Below are 25,716 nucleotides of genomic sequence, written 5' to 3'. Positions count from 1 at the left end.
ACACACTCTGTAGAGGAGAGACACACACCTCACTAACACACACCTCCACACAATAACACACTCTGTGGAGGAGAGACACACACCTCACTAACACACACCTCCACACACAATAACACACTCTGTGGAGGAGACACACACCTCACTAACACACACCTCCACACACAATAACACACTCTGTGGAGGAGACACACACCTCACTAACACACACCTCCACACACACAATAACATACTCTGTGGAGGAGACACACACACCTCACTAACACACACCTCCACACACAATAACACACTCTGTAGAGGAGAGACACACACATCACTAACACACACCTCCACACACAATAACACACTCTGTAGAGGAGAGACACACACCTCACTAACACACACCTCCACACAATAACACACTCTGTGGAGGAGAGACACACACCTCACTAACACACACCTCCACACACACAGTAACACACTCTGTGGAGGAGAAACACACATCACTAACACACACCTCCACACACACAATAACACACTCTGTGGAGGAGACACACACATCACTAACACACACCTCCACACACACAATAACATACTCTGTGGAGGAGACACACACACCTCACTAACACACACCTCCACACAATAACACACTCTGTGGAGGAGAGACACACACCTCACTAACACACACCTCCACACACAATAACACACTCTGTGGATGAGACACACACCTCACTAACACACACCTCCACACACAATAACACACTCTGTGGAGGAGACACACACCTCACTAACACACCTCCACACACACAATAACACACTCTGTGGAGGAGACACACACACCTCACTAACACACACCTCCACACACAATAACACACTCTGTAGAGGAGAGACACACACCTCACTAACACACACCTCCACACAATAACACACTCTGTGGAGGAGAGACACACACCTCACTAACACACACCTCCACACACAATAACACACTCTGTGGAGGAGACACACACCTCACTAACACACACCTCCACACACAATAACACACTCTGTGGAGGAGACACACACCTCACTAACACACACCTCCACACACACAATAACATACTCTGTGGAGGAGACACACACACCTCACTAACACACACCTCCACACACAATAACACACTCTGTAGAGGAGAGACACACACATCACTAACACACACCTCCACACACAATAACACACTCTGTAGAGGAGAGACACACACCTCACTAACACACACCTCCACACAATAACACACTCTGTGGAGGAGAGACACACACCTCACTAACACACACCTCCACACACACAGTAACACACTCTGTGGAGGAGAAACACACATCACTAACACACACCTCCACACACACAATAACACACTCTGTGGAGGAGACACACACATCACTAACACACACCTCCACACACACAATAACATACTCTGTGGAGGAGACACACACACCTCACTAACACACACCTCCACACAATAACACACTCTGTGGAGGAGAGACACACACCTCACTAACACACACCTCCACACACAATAACACACTCTGTGGAGGAGACACACACTTACACACACGTACACACACATCACTAACACACACCTCCACACACAATAACACACTCTGTGGAGGAGACACACACCTCACTAACACACACCTCCACACACAATAACACACTCTGTGGAGGAGAGACACACACCTCACTAACACACACCTCCACACAATAACACACTCTGTGGAGGAGAGACACACACCTCACTAACACACACCTCCACACAATAACACACTCTGTGGAGGAGAGACACACACCTCACTAACACACACCTCCACACAATAACACACTCTGTGGAGGAGAGACACACACCTCACTAACACACACCTCCACACAATAACACACTCTGTGGAGGAGAGACACACACCTCACTAACACACACCTCCACACACAATAACACACTCTGTAGAGGAGAGACACACACCTCACTAACACACACCTCCACACACAATAACACACTCTGTGGAGGAGAGACACACATCACTAACACACACCTCCACACACACAGTAACAAACTCTGTGGAGGAGAGACACACACCTCACTAACACACACCTCCACACACAATAACACACTCTGTGGAGGAGAGACACACACCTCACTAACACACACCTCCACACACAATAACACACTCTGTGGAGGAGAGACACACACCTCACTAACACACACCTCCACACACAATAACACACTCTGTGGAGGAGAGACACACACCTCACTAACACACACCTCCACACACAATAACACACTCTGTAGAGGAGAGACACACACATCACTAACACACACCTCCACACACAATAACACACTCTGTAGAGGAGAGACACACACCTCACTAACACACACCTCCACACACACAGTAACACACTCTGTGGAGGAGAGACAAACATCACTAACACACACCTCCACACACACAATAACACACTCTGTGGAGGAGACACACACATCACTAACACACACCTCCACACACAACAACACACTCTGTGGAGGAGAGACACACACCTCACTAACACACACCTCCACACACAATAACACACTCTGTGGAGGAGAGACACACACCTCACTAACACACACCTCCACACACAATAACACACTCTGTGGAGGAGAGACACACACCTCACTAACACACACCTCCACACACAATAACACACTCTGTGGAGGAGAGACACACACCTCACTAACACACACCTCCACACACAATAACACACTCTGTGGAGGAGAGACACACACCTCACTAACACACACCTCCACACACAATAACACACTCTGTGGAGGAGACACACCCCTCACTAACACAAACCTCCACACACAATATCACACTCTGTGGAGGAGAGACACACACCTCACTAACACACACCTCTACACAATAACACACTCTGTGGAGGAGACACACCCCTCACTAACACAAACCTCCACACACAATATCACACTCTGTGGAGGAGAGACACACACCTCACTAACACACACCTCCACACACAATAACACACTCTGTGGAGGAGAGACACACACCTCACTAACACACACCTCCACACACAATAACACACTCTGTGGAGGAGAGACACACACCTCACTAACACACACCTCCACACACACAGTAACACACTCTGTGGAGGAGACACACACATCACTAACACACACCTCCACACACACAATAACACACTCTGTGGAGGAGAGACACACACCTCCACACACAATAACACACTCTGTGGAGGAGAGACACACACCTCACTAACACACACCTCCACACACAATAACACACTCTGTGGAGGAGACACACACCTCACTAACACACACCTCCACACACAATAACACACTCTGTGGAGGAGAGACACACACCTCACTAACACACACCTCCACACAATAACACACTCTGTGGAGGAGAGACACACACCTCACTAACACACACCTCCACACAATAACACACTCTGTGGAGGAGAGACACACACCTCACTAACACACACCTCCACACAATAACACACTCTGTGGAGGAGAGACACACACCTCACTAACACACACCTCCACACACAATAACACACTCTGTGGAGGAGAGACACACACCTCACTAACACACACCTCCACACAATAACACACTCTGTGGAGGAGAGACACACACCTCACTAACACACACCTCCACACAATAACACACTCTGTGGAGGAGACACACACCTCACTAACACACACCTCCACACACAATAACACACTCTGTGGAGGAGACACACACCTCACTAGCACACACCTCCACACACAATAACACACTCTGTGGAGGAGACACACACACCTCACTAACACACACCTCCACACACAATAACACACTCTGTGGAGGAGAGACGCACACCTCACTAACACACACCTCCACACACAATAACACACTCTGTGGAGGAGACACACACATCACTAACACACACCTCCAAACACAATAACACACTCTGTGGAGGAGACACACACCTCACTAACACACACCTCCACACACAATAACACACTCTGTGGAGGAGAGACACACACCTCACTAACACACACCTCCACACAATAACACACTCTGTGGAGGAGAGACACACACCTCACTAACACACACCTCCACACAATAACACACTCTGTGGAGGAGAGACACACACCTCACTAACACACACCTCCACACACAATAACACACTCTGTAGAGGAGAGACACACACCTCACTAACACACACCTCCACACACAATAACACACTCTGTGGAGGAGACACACACACCTCACTAACACACACCTCCACACAATAACACACTCTGTGGAGGAGACACACACCTCACTAGCACACACCTCCACACACAATAACACACTCTGTGGAGGAGACACACACACCTCACTAACACACACCTCCACACACAATAACACACTCTGTGGAGGAGAGACACACACCTCACTAGCACACACCTCCACACACAATAACACACTCTGTAGAGGAGAGACACACACCTCACTAACACACACCTCCACACACAATAACACACTCTGTGGAGGAGAGACACACACCTCACTAACACACACCTCCACACACAATAACCCACTCTCTGGAGGAGAGACACACACCTCACTAACACACACCTCCACACACAATAACACACTCTGTAGAGGAGAGACACACACCTCACTAACACACACCTCCACACACACAGTAACACACTCTGTGGAGGAGAGACACACATCACTAACACACACCTCCACACACACAATAACATACTCTGTGGAGGAGACACACACCTCACTAGCACACACCTCCACACACAATAACACACTCTGTGGAGGAGACACACACACCTCACTAACACACACCTCCACACACAATAACACACTCTGTAGAGGAGAGACACACACATCACTAACACACACCTCCACACACAATAACACACTCTGTGGAGGAGAGACACACACCTCACTAACACACACCTCCACACACACAGTAACACACTCTGTGGAGGAGACACACACATCACTAACACACACCTCCACACACACAATAACACACTCTGTGGAGGAGACACACACATCACTAACACACACCTCCACACACACAATAACACACTCTGTGGAGGAGACACACACATCACTAACACACACCTCCACACACAATAACACACTCTGTGGAGGAGAGACGCACACCTCACTAACACACACCTCCACACACAATAACACACTCTGTGGATGAGACACACACCTCACTAACACACACCTCCACACACAATAACACACTCTGTGGAGGAGACACACACCTCACTAACACACACTTCCACACACAATAATACACTCTGTGAAGGAGACACACACCTCACTAACACACACCTCCACACACAATAACACACTCTGTGGATGAGACACACACCTCACTAACACACACCTCCACACACAATAACACACTCTGTGGAGGAGACACACACCTCACTAACACACACCTCCACACACAATAACACACTCTGTGGAGGAGAGACACACACCTCACTAACACACACCTCCACACACAATAACACATTTTGTGGATGAGACACACACCTCACTAACACACACCTCCACACACAATAACACACTCTGTGGAGGAGACACACACCTCACTAACACACCTCCACACACACAATAACACACTCTGTGGAGGAGACACACACACCTCACTAACACACACCTCCACACACAATAACACACTCTGTAGAGGAGAGACACACACCTCACTAACACACACCTCCACACAATAACACACTCTGTGGAGGAGAGACACACACCTCACTAACACACACCTCCACACACAATAACACACTCTGTGGAGGAGACACACACCTCACTAACACACACCTCCACACACAATAACACACTCTGTGGAGGAGACACACACCTCACTAACACACACCTCCACACACACAATAACATACTCTGTGGAGGAGACACACACACCTCACTAACACACACCTCCACACACAATAACACACTCTGTAGAGGAGAGACACACACATCACTAACACACACCTCCACACACAATAACACACTCTGTAGAGGAGAGACACACACCTCACTAACACACACCTCCACACAATAACACACTCTGTGGAGGAGAGACACACACCTCACTAACACACACCTCCACACACACAGTAACACACTCTGTGGAGGAGAAACACACATCACTAACACACACCTCCACACACACAATAACACACTCTGTGGAGGAGACACACACATCACTAACACACACCTCCACACACACAATAACATACTCTGTGGAGGAGACACACACACCTCACTAACACACACCTCCACACAATAACACACTCTGTGGAGGAGAGACACACACCTCACTAACACACACCTCCACACACAATAACACACTCTGTGGAGGAGACACACACTTACACACACGTACACACACATCACTAACACACACCTCCACACACAATAACACACTCTGTGGAGGAGACACACACCTCACTAACACACACCTCCACACACAATAACACACTCTGTGGAGGAGAGACACACACCTCACTAACACACACCTCCACACAATAACACACTCTGTGGAGGAGAGACACACACCTCACTAACACACACCTCCACACAATAACACACTCTGTGGAGGAGAGACACACACCTCACTAACACACACCTCCACACAATAACACACTCTGTGGAGGAGAGACACACACCTCACTAACACACACCTCCACACAATAACACACTCTGTGGAGGAGAGACACACACCTCACTAACACACACCTCCACACACAATAACACACTCTGTAGAGGAGAGACACACACCTCACTAACACACACCTCCACACACAATAACACACTCTGTGGAGGAGAGACACACATCACTAACACACACCTCCACACACACAGTAACAAACTCTGTGGAGGAGAGACACACACCTCACTAACACACACCTCCACACACAATAACACACTCTGTGGAGGAGAGACACACACCTCACTAACACACACCTCCACACACAATAACACACTCTGTGGAGGAGAGACACACACCTCACTAACACACACCTCCACACACAATAACACACTCTGTGGAGGAGAGACACACACCTCACTAACACACACCTCCACACACAATAACACACTCTGTAGAGGAGAGACACACACATCACTAACACACACCTCCACACACAATAACACACTCTGTAGAGGAGAGACACACACCTCACTAACACACACCTCCACACACACAGTAACACACTCTGTGGAGGAGAGACAAACATCACTAACACACACCTCCACACACACAATAACACACTCTGTGGAGGAGACACACACATCACTAACACACACCTCCACACACAACAACACACTCTGTGGAGGAGAGACACACACCTCACTAACACACACCTCCACACACAATAACACACTCTGTGGAGGAGAGACACACACCTCACTAACACACACCTCCACACACAATAACACACTCTGTGGAGGAGAGACACACACCTCACTAACACACACCTCCACACACAATAACACACTCTGTGGAGGAGAGACACACACCTCACTAACACACACCTCCACACACAATAACACACTCTGTGGAGGAGAGACACACACCTCACTAACACACACCTCCACACACAATAACACACTCTGTGGAGGAGACACACCCCTCACTAACACAAACCTCCACACACAATATCACACTCTGTGGAGGAGAGACACACACCTCACTAACACACACCTCTACACAATAACACACTCTGTGGAGGAGAGACACACACCTCACTAACACACACCTCCACACACAATAACACACTCTGTGGAGGAGAGACACACACCTCACTAACACACACCTCCACACACAATAACACACTCTGTGGAGGAGAGACACACACCTCACTAACACACACCTCCACACACACAGTAACACACTCTGTGGAGGAGACACACACATCACTAACACACACCTCCACACACACAATAACACACTCTGTGGAGGAGACACACACATCACTAACACACACCTCCACACACACAATAACACACTTTGTGGAGGAGAGACGCACACCTCACTTACACACACCTCCACACACAATAACACACTCTGTGGAGGAGAGACACACACCTCACTAACACACACCTCCACACACACAATAACACACTCTGTGGAGGAGAGACACACACCTCACTAACACACACCTCCACACACAATAACACACTCTGTAGAGGAGAGACACACACATCACTAACACACACCTCCACACACAATAACACACTCTGTAGAGGAGAGACACACACCTCACTAACACACACCTCCACACACACAATAACACACTCTGTGGAGGAGAGACACGCACCTCACTAACACACACCTCCACACACAATAACACACTCTGTGGAGGAGAGACACGCACCTCACTAACACACACCTCCACACACAATAACACACTCTGTGGAGGAGAGACACACACCTCACTAACACACACCTCCACACAATAACACACTCTGTGGAGGAGAGACACACACCTCACTAACACACACCTCCACACACAATAACACACTCTGTGGAGGAGAGACACACACCTCACTAACACACACCTCCACACAATAACACACTCTGTGGATAAGAGACACACACCTCACTAACACACACCTCCACACAATAACACACTCTGTGGAGGAGAGACACACACCTCACTAACACACACCTCCACACACAATAACACACTCTGTAGAGGAGAGACACACACCTCACTAACACACACCTCCACACACAATAACACACTCTGTGGAGGAGAGACACACATCACTAACACACACCTCCACACACACAGTAACAAACTCTGTGGAGGAGAGACACACACCTCACTAACACACACCTCCACACACAATAACACACTCTGTGGAGGAGAGACACACACCTCACTAACACACACCTCCACACACAATAACACACTCTGTGGAGGAGAGACACACACCTCACTAACACACACCTCCACACACAATAACACACTCTGTGGAGGAGAGACACACACCTCACTAACACACACCTCCACACACAATAACACACTCTGTAGAGGAGAGACACACACATCACTAACACACACCTCCACACACAATAACACACTCTGTAGAGGAGAGACACACACCTCACTAACACACACCTCCACACACACAGTAACACACTCTGTGGAGGAGAGACACACATCACTAACACACACCTCCACACACACAATAACACACTCTGTGGAGGAGACACACACATCACTAACACACACCTCCACACACAACAACACACTCTGTGGAGGAGAGACACACACCTCACTAACACACACCTCCACACACAATAACACACTCTGTGGAGGAGAGACACACACCTCACTAACACACACCTCCACACACAATAACACACTCTGTGGAGGAGAGACACACACCTCACTAACACACACCTCCACACACAATAACACACTCTGTGGAGGAGAGACACACACCTCACTAACACACACCTCCACACACAATAACACACTCTGTGGAGGAGAGACACACACCTCACTAACACACACCTCCACACACAATAACACACTCTGTGGAGGAGACACACCCCTCACTAACACACACCTCCACACACAATATCACACTCTGTGGAGGAGAGACACACACCTCACTAACACACACCTATACACAATAACACACTCTGTGGAGGAGAGACACACACCTCACTAACACACACCTCCACACATAATAACACACTCTGTGGAGGAGAGACACACACCTCACTAACACACACCTCCACACACAATAACACACTCTGTGGAGGAGAGACACACACCTCACTAACACACACCTCCACACACACAGTAACACACTCTGTGGAGGAGACACACACATCACTAACACACACCTCCACACACACAATAACACACTCTGTGGAGGAGACACACACATCACTAACACACACCTCCACACACACAATAACACACTTTGTGGAGGAGAGACGCACACCTCACTTACACACACCTCCACACACAATAACACACTCTGTGGAGGAGGGACACACACCTCACTAACACACACCTCCACACACACAATAACACACTCTGTGGAGGAGAGACACACACCTCACTAACACACACCTCCACACACAATAACACACTCTGTAGAGGAGAGACACACACATCACTAACACACACCTCCACACACAATAACACACTCTGTAGAGGAGAGACACACACCTCACTAACACACACCTCCACACACAATAACACACTCTGTAGAGGAGAGACACACACATCACTAACACACACCTCCACACACAATAACACACTCTGTAGAGGAGAGACACACACCTCACTAACACACACCTCCACACACAATAACACACTCTGTGGAGGAGAGACACACACCTCACTAACACACACCTCCACACACAATAACACACTCTGTGGAGGAGAGACACACACCTCACTAACACACACCTCCACACACAATAACACACTCTGTGGAGGAGAGACACGCACCTCACTAACACACACCTCCACACACAATAACACACTCTGTGGAGGAGAGACACACACATCACTAACACACACCTCCACACACAATAACACACTCTGTAGAGGAGAGACACACAAATCACTAACACACACCTCCACACACAATAACACACTCTGTAGAGGAGAGACACACACCTCACTAACACACACCTCCACACACAATAACACACTCTGTGGAGGAGAGACACACACCTCACTAACACACACCTCCATACACAATAACACACTCTGTGGAGGAGAGACACACACATCACTAACACACACCTCCACACACAATAACACACTCTGTGGAGGAGAGACACACACCTCACTAACACACACCTCCACACACAATAACACACTCTGTAGAGGAGAGACACACACATCACTAACACACACCTCCACACACAATAACACACTCTGTAGAGGAGAGACACACACCTCACTAACACACACCTCCACACACACAGTAACACACTCTGTGGAGGAGACACACACATCACTAACACACACCTCCACACACACAATAACACACTCTGTGAAGGAGACACACACATCACTAACACACACCTCCACACACACAATAACACACTTTGTGGAGGAGAGACGCACACCTCACTTACACACACCTCCACACACAATAACACACTCTGTGGAGGAGAGACACACACCTCACTAACACACACCTCCACACACACAATAACACACTCTGTGGAGGAGAGACACACACCTCACTAACACACACCTCCACACACACAATAACACACTCTGTGGAGGAGAGACACACACCTCACTAACACACACCTCCACACACAATAACACACTCTGTGGAGGAGAGACACACACCTCACTAACACACACCTCCACACACAATAACACACTCTGTGGAGGAGACACACCCCTCACTAACACACACCTCCACACACAATATCACACTCTGTGGAGGAGAGACACACACCTCACTAACACACACCTCTACACAATAACACACTCTGTGGAGGAGAGACACACACCTCACTAACACACACCTCCACACACAATAACACACTCTGTGGAGGAGAGACACACACCTCACTAACACACACCTCCACACACAATAACACACTCTGTGGAGGAGAGACACACACCTCACTAACACACACCTCCACACACACAGTAACACACTCTGTGGAGGAGACACACACATCACTAACACACACCTCCACACACACAATAACACACTCTGTGGAGGAGACACACACATCACTAACACACACCTCCACACACACAATAACACACTTTGTGGAGGAGAGACGCACACCTCACTTACACACACCTCCACACACAATAACACACTCTGTGGAGGAGAGACACACACCTCACTAACACACACCTCCACACACACAATAACACACTCTGTGGAGGAGAGACACACACCTCACTAACACACACCTCCACACACAATAACACACTCTGTAGAGGAGAGACACACACATCACTAACACACACCTCCACACACAATAACACACTCTGTAGAGGAGAGACACACACCTCACTAACACACACCTCCACACACAATAACACACTCTGTAGAGGAGAGACACACACATCACTAACACACACCTCCACACACAATAACACACTCTGTAGAGGAGAGACACACACCTCACTAACACACACCTCCACACACAATAACACACTCTGTGGAGGAGAGACACACACCTCACTAACACACACCTCCACACACAATAACACACTCTGTGGAGGAGAGACACACACCTCACTAACACACACCTCCACACACAATAACACACTCTGTGGAGGAGAGACACGCACCTCACTAACACACACCTCCACACACAATAACACACTCTGTGGAGGAGAGACACACACATCACTAACACACACCTCCACACACAATAACACACTCTGTAGAGGAGAGACACACACATCACTAACACACACCTCCACACACAATAACACACTCTGTAGAGGAGAGACACACACCTCACTAACACACACCTCCACACACAATAACACACTCTGTGGAGGAGAGACACACACCTCACTAACACACACCTCCATACACAATAACACACTCTGTGGAGGAGAGACACACACATCACTAACACACACCTCCACACTCAATAACACACTCTGTGGAGGAGAGACACACACCTCACTAACACACACCTCCACACACAATAACACACTCTGTAGAGGAGAGACACACACATCACTAACACACACCTCCACACACAATAACACACTCTGTAGAGGAGAGACACACACATCACTAACACACACCTCCACACACAATAACACACTCTGTAGAGGAGAGACACACACCTCACTAACACACACCTCCACACACACAGTAACACACTCTGTGGAGGAGACACACACATCACTAACACACACCTCCACACACACAATAACACACTCTGTGAAGGAGACACACACATCACTAACACACACCTCCACACACACAATAACACACTTTGTGGAGGAGAGACGCACACCTCACTTACACACACCTCCACACACAATAACACACTCTGTGGAGGAGAGACACACACCTCACTAACACACACCTCCACACACACAATAACACACTCTGTGGAGGAGAGACACACACCTCACTAACACACACCTCCACACACAATAACACACTCTGTAGAGGAGAGACACACACATCACTAACACACACCTCCACACACAATAACACACTCTGTAGAGGAGAGACACACACCTCACTAACACACACCTCCACACACACAATAACACACTCTGTGGAGGAGAGACACACACCTCACTAACACACACCTCCACACACAATAACACACTCTGTAGAGGAGAGACACACACCTCACTAACACACATCTCCACACACAATAACACACTCTGTGGAGGAGAGACACACACCTCACTAACACACACCTCCACACACACAGTAACACACTCTGTGGAGGAGACACACACATCACTAACACACACCTCCACACACACAATAACACATTCTGTGGAGGAGACACACACATCACTAACACACACCTCCACACACACAATAACACACTCTGTGGAGGAGACACACACATCACTAACACACACCTCCACACACAATAACACACTCTGTGGAGGAGAGACACACACCTCACTAACACACACCTCCACACACAATAACACACTCTGTGGAGGAGAGACACACACCTCACTAACACACACCTACACACACAATAACACACTCTGTGGAGGAGAGACACACACCTCACTAACACACACCTCCACACACAATAACACACTCTGTGGAGGAGACACACCCCTCACTAACACACACCTCCACACACAATAACACACTCTGTGGAGGAGACACACACCTCCACACACAATATCACACTCTGTGGAGGAGAGACACACACCTCACTAACACACACCTCCACACAATAACACACTCTGTGGAGGAGACACACACCTCCACACACAATATCACACTCTGTGGAGGAGAGACACACACCTCACTAACACACACCTCCACACACAATAACACACTCTGTGGAGGAGACACACACCTCCACACACAATATCACACTCTGTGGAGGAGAGACACACACCTCACTAACACACACCTCCACACACAATAACACACTCTGTGGAGGAGAGACACACACCTCACTAACACACACCTCCACACACAATAACACACTCTGTAGAGGAGAGACACACACATCACTAACACACACCTCCACACACAATAACACACTCTGTAGAGGAGAGACACACCTCACTAACACACACCTCCACACACACAATAACATACTCTGTGGAGGAGACACACACATCACTAACACACACCTCCACACACACAATAACACACTCTGTGGAGGAGACACACACATCACTAACACACACCTCCACACACACAATAACACACTTTGTGGAGGAGAGACGCACACCTCACTTACACACACCTCCACACACAATAACACACTCTGTGGAGGAGAGACACACACCTCACTAACACACACCTCCACACACAATAACACACTCTGTGGAGGAGAGACACACATCACTAACACACACCTCCACACACACAATAACATACTCTGTGGAGGAGACACACACATCACTAACACACACCTCCACACACACAATAACACACTCTGTGGAGGAGACACACACATCACTAACACACACCTCCACACACACAATAACACACTTTGTGGAGGAGAGACGCACACCTCACTTACACACACCTCCACACACAATAACACACTCTGTGGAGGAGAGACACACACCTCACTAACACACACCTCCACACACAATAACACACTCTGTGGAGGAGAGACACACACCTCACTAACACACACCTCCACACACAATAACACACTCTGTGGAGGAGACACACCCCTCACTAACACACACCTCCACACACAATAACACACTCTGTGGAGGAGACACACACCTCACTAACACACACCTCCACACACAATAACACACTCTGTGGAGGAGACACACCTCCACACACAATAACACACTCTGTGGAGGAGACACACACCTCCACACACAATAACACACTCTGTGGAGGAGACACACACCTCCACACACAATAACACACTCTGTGGAGGAGACACACACCTCCACACACAATAACACACTCTGTGGAGGAGAGACACACACCTCACTAACACACACCTCCACGCAATAAAACACTCTGTGGAGGAGAGACACACACCTCACTAACACACACCTCCACACACAATAACACACTCTCTGGAGGAGAGACACACACCTCACTAACACACACCTCCACACACAATAACACACTCTTTAGAGGAGAGACACACACCTCACTAACACACACCTCCACACACACAGTAACACACTCTGTGGAGGAGAGACACACATCACTAACACACACCTCCACACACACAATAACATACTCTGTGGAGGAGACACACACATCACTAACACACACCTCCACACACACAATAACACACTCTGTGGAGGAGACACACACATCACTAACACACACCTCCACACACACAATAACACACTTTGTGGAGGAGACACACACATCACTAACACACACCTCCACACACACAATAACACACTTTGTGGAGGAGACACACACATCACTAACACACACCTCCACACACAATAACACACTCTGTGGAGGAGAGACACACACTTCACTAACACACACCTCCACACAATAACACAGTCTGTGGAGGAGAGACACACACCTCACTAACACACACCTCCACACACAATAACACACTCTGTGAAGGAGACACACACCTCCACACACAATAACACACTCTGTGGAGGAGAGACACGCACCTCACTAACACACACCTCCACACACAATAACACACTCTGTGGAGGAGAGACACACACCTCACTAACACACACCTCCACACACAATAACACACTCTGTGGAGGAGAGACACGCACCTCACTAACACACACCTCCACACACAATAACACACTCTGTGGAGGAGAGACACACACCTCACTAACACACACCTCCACACACACAATAACACACTCTGTGAAGGAGACACACACCTCCACACACAATAACACACTCTGTGGAGGAGAGACACACACCTCACTAACACACACCTCCACACAATAACACACTTTGTGGAGGAGAGACACACACCTCACTAACACACACCTCCACACACAATAACACACTCTGTGGAGGAGAGACATACACCTCCACACACAATAACACACTCTGTGGAGGAGAGACACGCACCTCACTAACACACACCTCCACACACAATAACACACTCTGTGGAGGAGACACACACCTCCACACACAATAACACACTCTGTGGAGGAGAGACACACACCTCACTAACACACACCTCCACACACAATAACACACTCTGTGGAGGAGAGACACACACCTCACTAACACACACCTCCACACACAATAACACACTCTGTGGAGGAGACACACCCCTCACTAACACACACCTCCACACACAATAACACACTCTGTGGAGGAGACACACACACCTCACTAACACACACCTCCACACACAATAACACACTCTGTGGAGGAGAGACACACACCTCACTAACACACACCTCCACACACAATAACACACTCTGTGGAGGAGAGACACACACCTCACTAACACACACCTCCACACACAATAACACACTCTGTGGAGAAGAGACACACAACTCACTAACACACACCTCCACACACAATAACACACTCTGTGGAGGAGACACACCTCACTAACACACACCTCCACACACAATAACACACTCTGTGGAGGAGAGACTCACACCTCACACATTTTAACGTATGAATGGCAGAATGCATCTATGTGCGGAACAAAAAAGCTTGCCCCTCAAAAATGTGCCTCTTGTTGTTTATGCTTCTCTCACAAGAATATAAAAATATATTTCGTTTCAACCTATATATAGTTTGAAAGTAGACCCTTCAAGGTTTCCGAAGTATGTTGAATTTTTTTTTCTAGGATAAAATCTTGCAGATATATTTCAGTTATATCCCGCCGTTGGAGCCAACTCCAGACATACATATACAGTGCCTTGTGAAAGTATTCGGCCCCCTTTTCAACCTTTTGACACATTTCAGGCTTCAAACATAAAGATATAAAATTTTAATTTTTTGTGAAGAATCAACAACAAGTGGGACACAATCGTGAAGTGGAATGCAATTTATTGGATGTGTCAAACATTTTTAACAAATACAAAACTGAAAAGTGGGACGTGCAATATTATTCAGCCCCTTTACTTTCAGTGCAACAAACTCACTCCAGACGTTCAGTGAGGATCTCTGAATGATCCAGTGTTGTCCCAAATGACTGATGATTATAAATAGAATCCACCTGTGTGTAATTAAATCTCCGCATAAATGCACCTGCTCTGTGATAGTCTCAGGGTTCTGTTCAAAGCGCAGAGAGCATCATGAAGACCAAGGAACATACCAGGCAGGTCCGAGATACTGTTGTGGAGAAGTTTAAAGCTGGATTTGTATACAAAAACATTTCCCAAGCTTTAGACATTCCAAGGAGCACTGTGCAAGCGATCATATTGAAATGGAAGGAGTATCAGACCACTGAAAATCTACCAAGACCCGTCCATCCCTCTAAACTTTCATCTCGAACAAGGAGAAGACTGATCAGAGATGCAGCCAAGAGGCCCATGATCACTCTGGATGAACTGCAGAGATCTACAGCTGAGGTGGGAGAGTCTGTCCATAGGACAACTAACAGTTGTACACTGCACAAATCTGGCCTTTATGGAAGAGTGGCAAGAAGAAAGCCATTTCTCAAAGATATCCATAAAAAGTCTCGTTTAAAGTTTGCCACAAGCCACCTGGGAGACACACCAAACATGTGGAAGAAGCTGCTCTGTTCAGATGAAACCAAAATAGAATTGTTTAGTCACAATACAAAACAATATGTTTGGAGTAAAAGCAACACAGTTCATCACCCTGAACACACTATCCCCACTGTCAAATATGGTGGTGGCGGCATCATGGTTTGGGCCTGCTTTTCATCAGCAGGGACAGGGATGATGGTCAAAATTGATGGGAAGATGGATGGGGCCAAATACAGGACCATTCTGGAAGAAAACCTGTTGGAATCTGCAAGAGACCTGAGACTGGGATGGAGATTTATCTTCCAGCAAGACAATGATCCAAAACATAAAGCCAAATCTACCATGGAATGGTTCACAAATAAACGTATCCAGGTGTTGGAATGGCCAAGTCAAAGTTCAGACCTGAATCCAATCAAGAATCTGTGGAAAGAGCTGAAGACTGCTGTTCACAAACGCTCTCCATCCGACCTCACTGAGCTCAAGTTGTTTTGCAAGGAAGAATGGGCAAGAATTCCAGTCTCTCGATGTGCAAAATTGATAGAGACATACCCCAAGTGACTTGCAGCTGTAATTGCAGCAAAAGGTGGTGCTACAAAGTATTAACGCAAGGGGCCGAATAATAATGCACGCCCCACTTTTCAGTTTTTTATTTGTTAAATAAAGTTTGACACATCCAATAAATTTCATTCCACTTCACGATTGTGTCTCACTTGTTGTTGATTCTTCACAAAAAATGTAAATTTTATATCTTTATGTTTGAAGCCTGAAATGTGTCAAAAGGTTGAAAAGTTCAAGGGGGCCGAATACTTTCGCATGGCACTGTACCAACACAGTTCTCAGGATTGTAGAACAGTTCAGTTCTTTGAGATTTTAACTGGAGACAGTAATGTCTTTGTGTGTGAAATTACTCTGAACAAGTAAAACTTATTTCTTCAGCAGGAAAATCTGGATTCTTCAAGGGAAAAGCCTTCATAATTCCATTTCTCATTTCTAAACACATCACAGTAAGAAGTAAGCCAGTAAGGAACATGTAAACACACTAGAAGATTGATCAAGAGCATTTAGACAAAAGCCTCCTACCATCAGTTAAAATCAGCTACAAATGAAGTGTTGATGGATCCTGCCATAAAGAGAAGTCCCTTGAAGTATGGTTTAAAAAGAAGGTGAAAGTTTTGCCATGGCCTTCCCAGTCTGCAGGTTTGAAGAAGGCAGTTCCTGTGACAGTCCGTCAGTGCAGTAGAACTGGAGCAAATGTGTAACACAAGGCCCAAATTACACAGAAATATAAAAACACTGCTCAGAGCAAACAGAGTGTTCATAGGAGAACTTTAGAATAAGGGTGGACATACAAGATCCTAGAATGTATTTCAGAACATTGGAATGCAAACTTTTAACCTGATATCAGTTTATATCAGTATCATTTTCTGATCAAAGGCTGTTGACAATATTTTTTAACCCTCTATGTCATAGTGTTGCCCTCAGGCAACAATCTACAATTTTGTCCCTAAAATCTTGTATTTAAATAAAAATAAATATTTAAATAATTCCAATGTCACATGATGTGTCAGTGACCATTAACATGGGGTGCTGAAGTGCGTGTCATTGTCTGTCTGAGGGTGGAGCAATCCTTTCAGCAAGCAGTGCTGCATAGGACACAGTGCTAGCAAAGTGTAAGAAAAAGCATTGGTTTTTCATGTTTTAAATAAACATAAATTCACAAAAAATATCTATATGTAAATAAATATTTAATAAACTACATTTTATTGTTTAAATACATCATTTGTTTATATGCTAAAACTGCATGTTTTTATTTGTTGCCTCAAGGCAACATTGTGCAATTAGACTATATTTTAGAGCTATATGCAATGCAGAATGTTTGGATATGTGCTAGGGTGCAAAATAATGATCTCAACCTTCCAATATCAGATGATAACCAGTCCCACCTGACGTACTTAAAGCAATTTTTATTTTCTGAAGACATTTTGCAAGTCATTGTAGAGCAGTCAAATGTATATGCTATGCAATGTGATTTCAACAAGCCCCTGAATCTCACTCTCAAAGACCTGGAGCAGTTTCTAGGTACTGTAATGTTCATTCATTCATGCAATCATTATCTGTAACCGCTCATTGAGTTCAGGGTCAAGGTGCGTCCAGAGCATACCTGGAATCATTGGGTGCAAGGCCATAAAAAAACTGCACTTCTGCAACAATCAAGATAGAACAGATGAAATATTTGATCCACTGAATAAGATCCGCCCACTAGTTACTCATCTGCCCTCAAAACTGAACATGATTCCAATGGGTGAGAAGCTGGCTGTAGATGAGCAGATGATTACATTCAAGGGAAGAAACAGACTGAAGCAATACCTGCCAGCAAAACCAAGGAAATGGGGATACATGGTACTTCTCTTGGCCAGCTCTGATGGTGTCCCACACAACTTTGGGATTTATACAGGGAGAGTTGTACAACCCCTTGAATTAGCAGAAGTAGGAGCAAGCGGCAATGTTGTCCTCCGGCTGGCTAAACCTGTACTAAAGCACAAGAACCACAAGCTTTTCTTTGACAACTGATTTACCATTGTCCCTCTTGTACTCCCCCTCGCTCAACAAGGGATTTGTTCTATTGGTACTGTCCGTAGCAACAGATTACCAGGCAGCAATGTGATGAGTGATAAAGAACAGAAGAAAACAGGACAAGGGGCTTTTCAAGAGAACACTGCCATGGTTGGAGAAACTAATTTACGTGTTGTGAAGTGGTATGATAATCGCTCTGTGACCTGGCTTAGTGATTATATTGGACCATACCCAGTCACTGAGATTGAAAGGTGGGACGGCAAGCAAAAGCTCAAGGTCCCCTGTCCTGCTGTGATGAACACCATAGTACACTAGATGATTGTGTCAGACAAGAAGGGGACATGTGAAGTACCAGGATGCACAGGCACGCCAAAAGTTTCCTGAAGTTCCACACAGAATAGGAATTCACAGTTAGCTAAAATTTCCTCAAACATTTAGAAAAACATTTCCTCAAACAATGCCCCACAAAAAAACTAATTCCAACACACACACACACACACACACACGCACACACACACACACAATACCTACAGTAAAGAAAGAGTTCCAATGTTACAGTTTTGATGTATATGTTTTATTTTGTGGTGATTAACAGATTCTGGATGAAGCTTGTTGTAATAAAACATTCTAATGCATATATTGCATGTTTCTATATTATTTCACATATTAAACATATAGAAATCCTTGGTGTTGTAGTACAACTGTTGCACACTGTTGCTCTGAGAAAACAAAGTAACACTGGGTTGTGGTGTGGGGGGGTGTCACATTTTATTACTGATACATTTTTAGGGAACACCAGTCTTCCAAACAAATTGGCTGAAATATATATATATATTTCATAAAAAAGTACAGCTGGGGACTCTATATTTCCATTAATTCCTGACTTTCTAAATATAGCCCATCTTACTCCTGTAATGTCAGATTGAATGCACATGATCACTATCTGCTCTGATACCAATTCTGTAAAGATGCTTTGCAACAATCAGTTTTAGAAAGTGCTATATAAATGAAGTATGATTTGATTTTATTTTTGATGAAGAGTCAGAAAGCAGTGAAACATTGTGTTGATAAAGGTTTATTTTCACCAAAGAATAAAGCATTTGTGTTACAAGAGAAAGTTAATGACTAGACTTTAAGGAAGACAAATCATCAACAAACAGTGTAAGAGTGTATATATAGAGAGTGTAACTCTGTACTGAGCTGCTCCAGAAGCTGATGTGAAGATCTGAGCATTAATCAGAGACATGTTTGAACACACTGAAGATGAAGAGGAGCTCTATCAGCTCCAACACAGGTGTGGACCCTCACTGTCCAGTGCACTGATCTCTCTTCAGTGTTTCACTGACAGTAGTCTGGCCTCCTTTGGTGGCCTCACAGGTCACTGTCTTCTTCATCCACTCGTCCTCCTGGAGGGTCAGGGTGCTGCTCCAGCTGTAGAGGCCAGTGTCCTTCTGCAGAAGCCCAGGACTCTGACTAAACCCAGAGGTCAGAGGGTTTCCACCCACCTTCCAGCTCAGCTTCCAGTCTGAGGGGAAGCCCTTGTTGGCCAAACACACCAGTGTGGTCTTCCCCTGCCCCAGACTGGAGGAGGGCAGGACTGTGAGGGTGGGGCGGGTCGGAGCTAGGACACACACACACACACACACACACACACACACAGTTTCATTTCCCTTATTTCTAACACAGCACAAATGACTTCAGTGATGCAGTAAAAATCACACTCTAATTACAACCTTCAACTCAACCACTTTCACATATAAACTCATATTTACAATTACATTCAGAGGAGGATTTCAGTTTCATTAAATATTACAGAGTTTTCACTTACAAACATCTACAGAACATTATGATTTCACCAGGCGTCCCCAAACATTTGCATATAACTGTTTTTCTAACAGAGCAGAACTGAGTTCAGTGAAGCATTAAAATAACGCTCTAATTATAACCTTAAACTGAACCGCTTCAAATATGAACTAATATTTACAATTACATTAATAGATACATTTCATTCAGAATACTTTTAAAACTATTTCTTTCATTTAATTCATTATAATTGTAACATTACACACATCCCATGATGTGAAAGTTTAAAACATGATTTGATTTCCTCCAAAACAGTAAATAATCAATAACTAAATCAAGCTGCAGTCTCCATGTACTACGTCTTCAAAGCTTTAGAACAGAAAACACTGCTCATAATGACCTCCACATTGTGGCGTCCAGATGGAGACAGAACGGCTCTAATCACCCAACACTGACTCTACAATCCAGCTTTACATTTGATCTTTTTAAAAAGAAATGTCATCACTGAACACTTCACAGGAAACCTTTAGGAAATATTTGTATTTTAAAGAAAATAAATCCAGTTCAGAAACAGGAGCTGGTGGTGAAACCTAAAGCTCCACACTCTCCACACTTCAGAGCAGTTCTAATTAAATACATTCACATTTGGATTATCATTTATTCAGAAGATCATCAAGTGCATCTCTACTGTTGTCCAGAATCATTTTAATTAAAGATTCCTTTTGAATAAAGAGTAAAAGTGGACTTACTTCCAACATCCAGTTTTGTTCCTCCACCAAAAGTCCTCCACAGTGATACAAACTCGTTTACTGACCGTACAAAAACCTCCTGCTCTAAACACACCGCTCTCTTCAGCCTTTACACACACTATTTCTGAACTAGAACACAATATTAATGGATTCTGCAGCGATTAATAATGGAAAACACTCCCAAACTGTAGAAGCTACAGATTCTCAACAAGGATTATTTTATAAACATTAAAATATCTAAACCCAGGACACACTTTGTTCTTTTGTATTTCCACAACAGACAAACACTTGATATAAAAGTATAAAACTACATGTAGAAACATGTTTTCATCTCAGATTCCAATTACAATCACAGATACAATCATATCAACTAATATTAAAACCAGATCCAATTAATGACAATAATAAAAACATGCTCCACTCTCTGTGTGGGTGATTATATGTTCACTTTCATCAGAAGTGTTCATAAATAATTAAATCAATAAAAATTAGAGCTGCTGTTGGAAACTGTTCAACATTCATTAATAGTTTAAAAGATTCTTACTGTTATCATTGTGTTTCCTCCACCCAAAAGTCCTTCAGCCCTGATCCAGACAGATGGAGCCGCAGTAGCAGCTGCAGAAAACCTCAAATGAAAGGCAGAGACAGTTAGAGTTTAGGATTTTAAACATGAGACTCCACACTGAGCAGAAATGTTTGATCAAATAATATATAATAAGAATATATTTATATAATATTACTAATATATATAATAGTAATATTTTATTTATATAGCACATTGTCACGCCCTCGTCTCGTCAAGTCTGTTTTTCCGGCCATGTGCTCTATTAGCACATGGCTATGTTTGTTGTTATTCTAGTCCGGCCTTTGTTCCTCCTCCTCGTCTGTGTCATTTGTTACCCTGCCCCCTCGTTATCTGTCCAGGTGCATCTTGTCTGTGTCTGACAAATTGTGTCTCCCACCTACACCCTGTCTCAACCATTTTTCTTGTATTCATCTTCATACACATTCATAAGCCACCCTGAACTCCTTCCCAAACACATCTGAGTTCACCTCGCTGATTCAGCCTTTACAGGTGTGGTCCGTACGAGCAAATATTGGATAGCCCTTGGTGGCCACAGGTTTGGCGTAGTCAACCGGAACCTTGACAGACAGAGATTGGTGTATCCAGTTGCAGACTGTTTCATTTTATTATGTTGTAAATTGTGGTGTGTTTAGCACTATTATTTTAACATTTTCTTAGAATAAAACCAGTCTGTTTTTCTTCAACTGAATTTTTAAAAACTAAACAGTGGTTCAACAACAGGAGATTCATTCCGAACTGTCTAATTATTCATTCATTCATTATCTGTAACTCTTATGCAGTTCAGGGTCGCGGTGGGTCCAGAGCCTACCTGGAATCATTGGGTGCAAGGCGGGAATACATCCTGGAGGGGGTGCCAGTCCTTCACAGGGCAACACACACACATTTACTCACACACTCACACCTACAGACACTTTTGAGTGGCCAATCCACCTACCAATGTGTGTTTTTGGACTGTGGGAGGAAACCGGAGCACCCGGAGGAAACCCACGCCGACACGGGGAGAACACACCACACTCCTCACAGACAGTCACCCAGAGCGGGAATCGAACCCACAACCTACAGACACTTTTGAGTGGCCAATCCACCTACCAACGTGTGTTTTTGGACTGTGGGAGGAAACCGGAGCACCCGGAGGAAACCCACGCGGACACGGGGAGAACACACCAACTCCTCACAGACAGTCACCCAGAGCGGGAATCGAACCCACAACCTCCAGGCCTACCCACAGTCTAATTATTTCTACTCAATTTGAACCAGTTTTAGAGAGAGAAATTTGATCTGCTACATTTTCTCAGTTTATTCTGTAATATTCAATCAAAACCATTTAAAGTTTAATCCTGGATTCTTGAGGCTTCACATGTTCTGGATAACTGCTGTAACAAGGTGACATCACCCATGAAAGACTTGAATTAACAATGAATTAACAAACGAAACACTAGGACTATGACACTGTGAGACTTCTCATCAGCACTAAGTAACAGAAATCAAGCTCCAAACAACTGAACTCAACACAGCATTTTACACACAACAGTAAAGAGAGAGAGAGAGAGAGAGAGAGAGAGAGAGAGAGAGCAGTGAGGTGAAACTCAGATTTACATGAACAGAGCAGCACCTTCACCAGATGTTCAGCTTCATTTAGTCAACTTGTCCGACTTGAGGGTTCTCAGACCTGTCCGACTCAACACTTCTCCAACATGTCTGACTCTATGGTCCTCCACCGTGTCTGACAATGTCTTTTTATGGACAAATATAGGTCAGGCTAGACTGGACCAGTACTGAATGTCTTGGGACGTGACTGGTCCATTCGTGGTCACATTTGTGGGAGAACTTTCTGAACTCTTAATGTTTCAGAACGGTTTTAAAACTGTAATTAAAACATGTTAATGTCTTCATATGGAGGAATCAAACTGACCCCAAACAAGCTGCCCATCATGATCTGAATCAGTGCTGGGGATATTTCTCTCAGCACAAATCAGTGTGAATTTGAAAGGAGCTTATTACTGAATATCAATGTTTATAAAATCCAGACTCTTATTGTGACACAAGCACTAATTTTAATGTTATATGTAATAAACCTGTCTGTTCATTTACATTATGTTTTATATAACTGTGACATTATTTGAATTACAAACTAAAA

The 25,716-nt window shown here is 45.3% G+C and overlaps 1 gene segment (V, D, J or C); it reads right to left on the bottom strand.

Moving 5' to 3' along the window:
* Nucleotides 1–21,745: 21,745 nt before the first annotated feature.
* LOC136694861 (Ig kappa chain b5 variant C region-like) lies at nt 21,746–25,509 on the bottom strand. The segment is given in 3 exon segments: nt 21,746–22,062; nt 24,067–24,136; nt 25,492–25,509. Coding segments are annotated over 3 exon segments (405 nt in total).
* Nucleotides 25,510–25,716: the final 207 nt, after the last annotated feature.

This window comes from Hoplias malabaricus, chromosome 4 (genome assembly GCF_029633855.1).
Source record: "Hoplias malabaricus isolate fHopMal1 chromosome 4, fHopMal1.hap1, whole genome shotgun sequence".
Classification (NCBI taxonomy): domain Eukaryota; kingdom Metazoa; phylum Chordata; class Actinopteri; order Characiformes; family Erythrinidae; genus Hoplias; species Hoplias malabaricus.
Note: the sequence above shows the minus strand (reverse complement) of the source record. Positions and strands in the feature narration are given on the sequence as shown.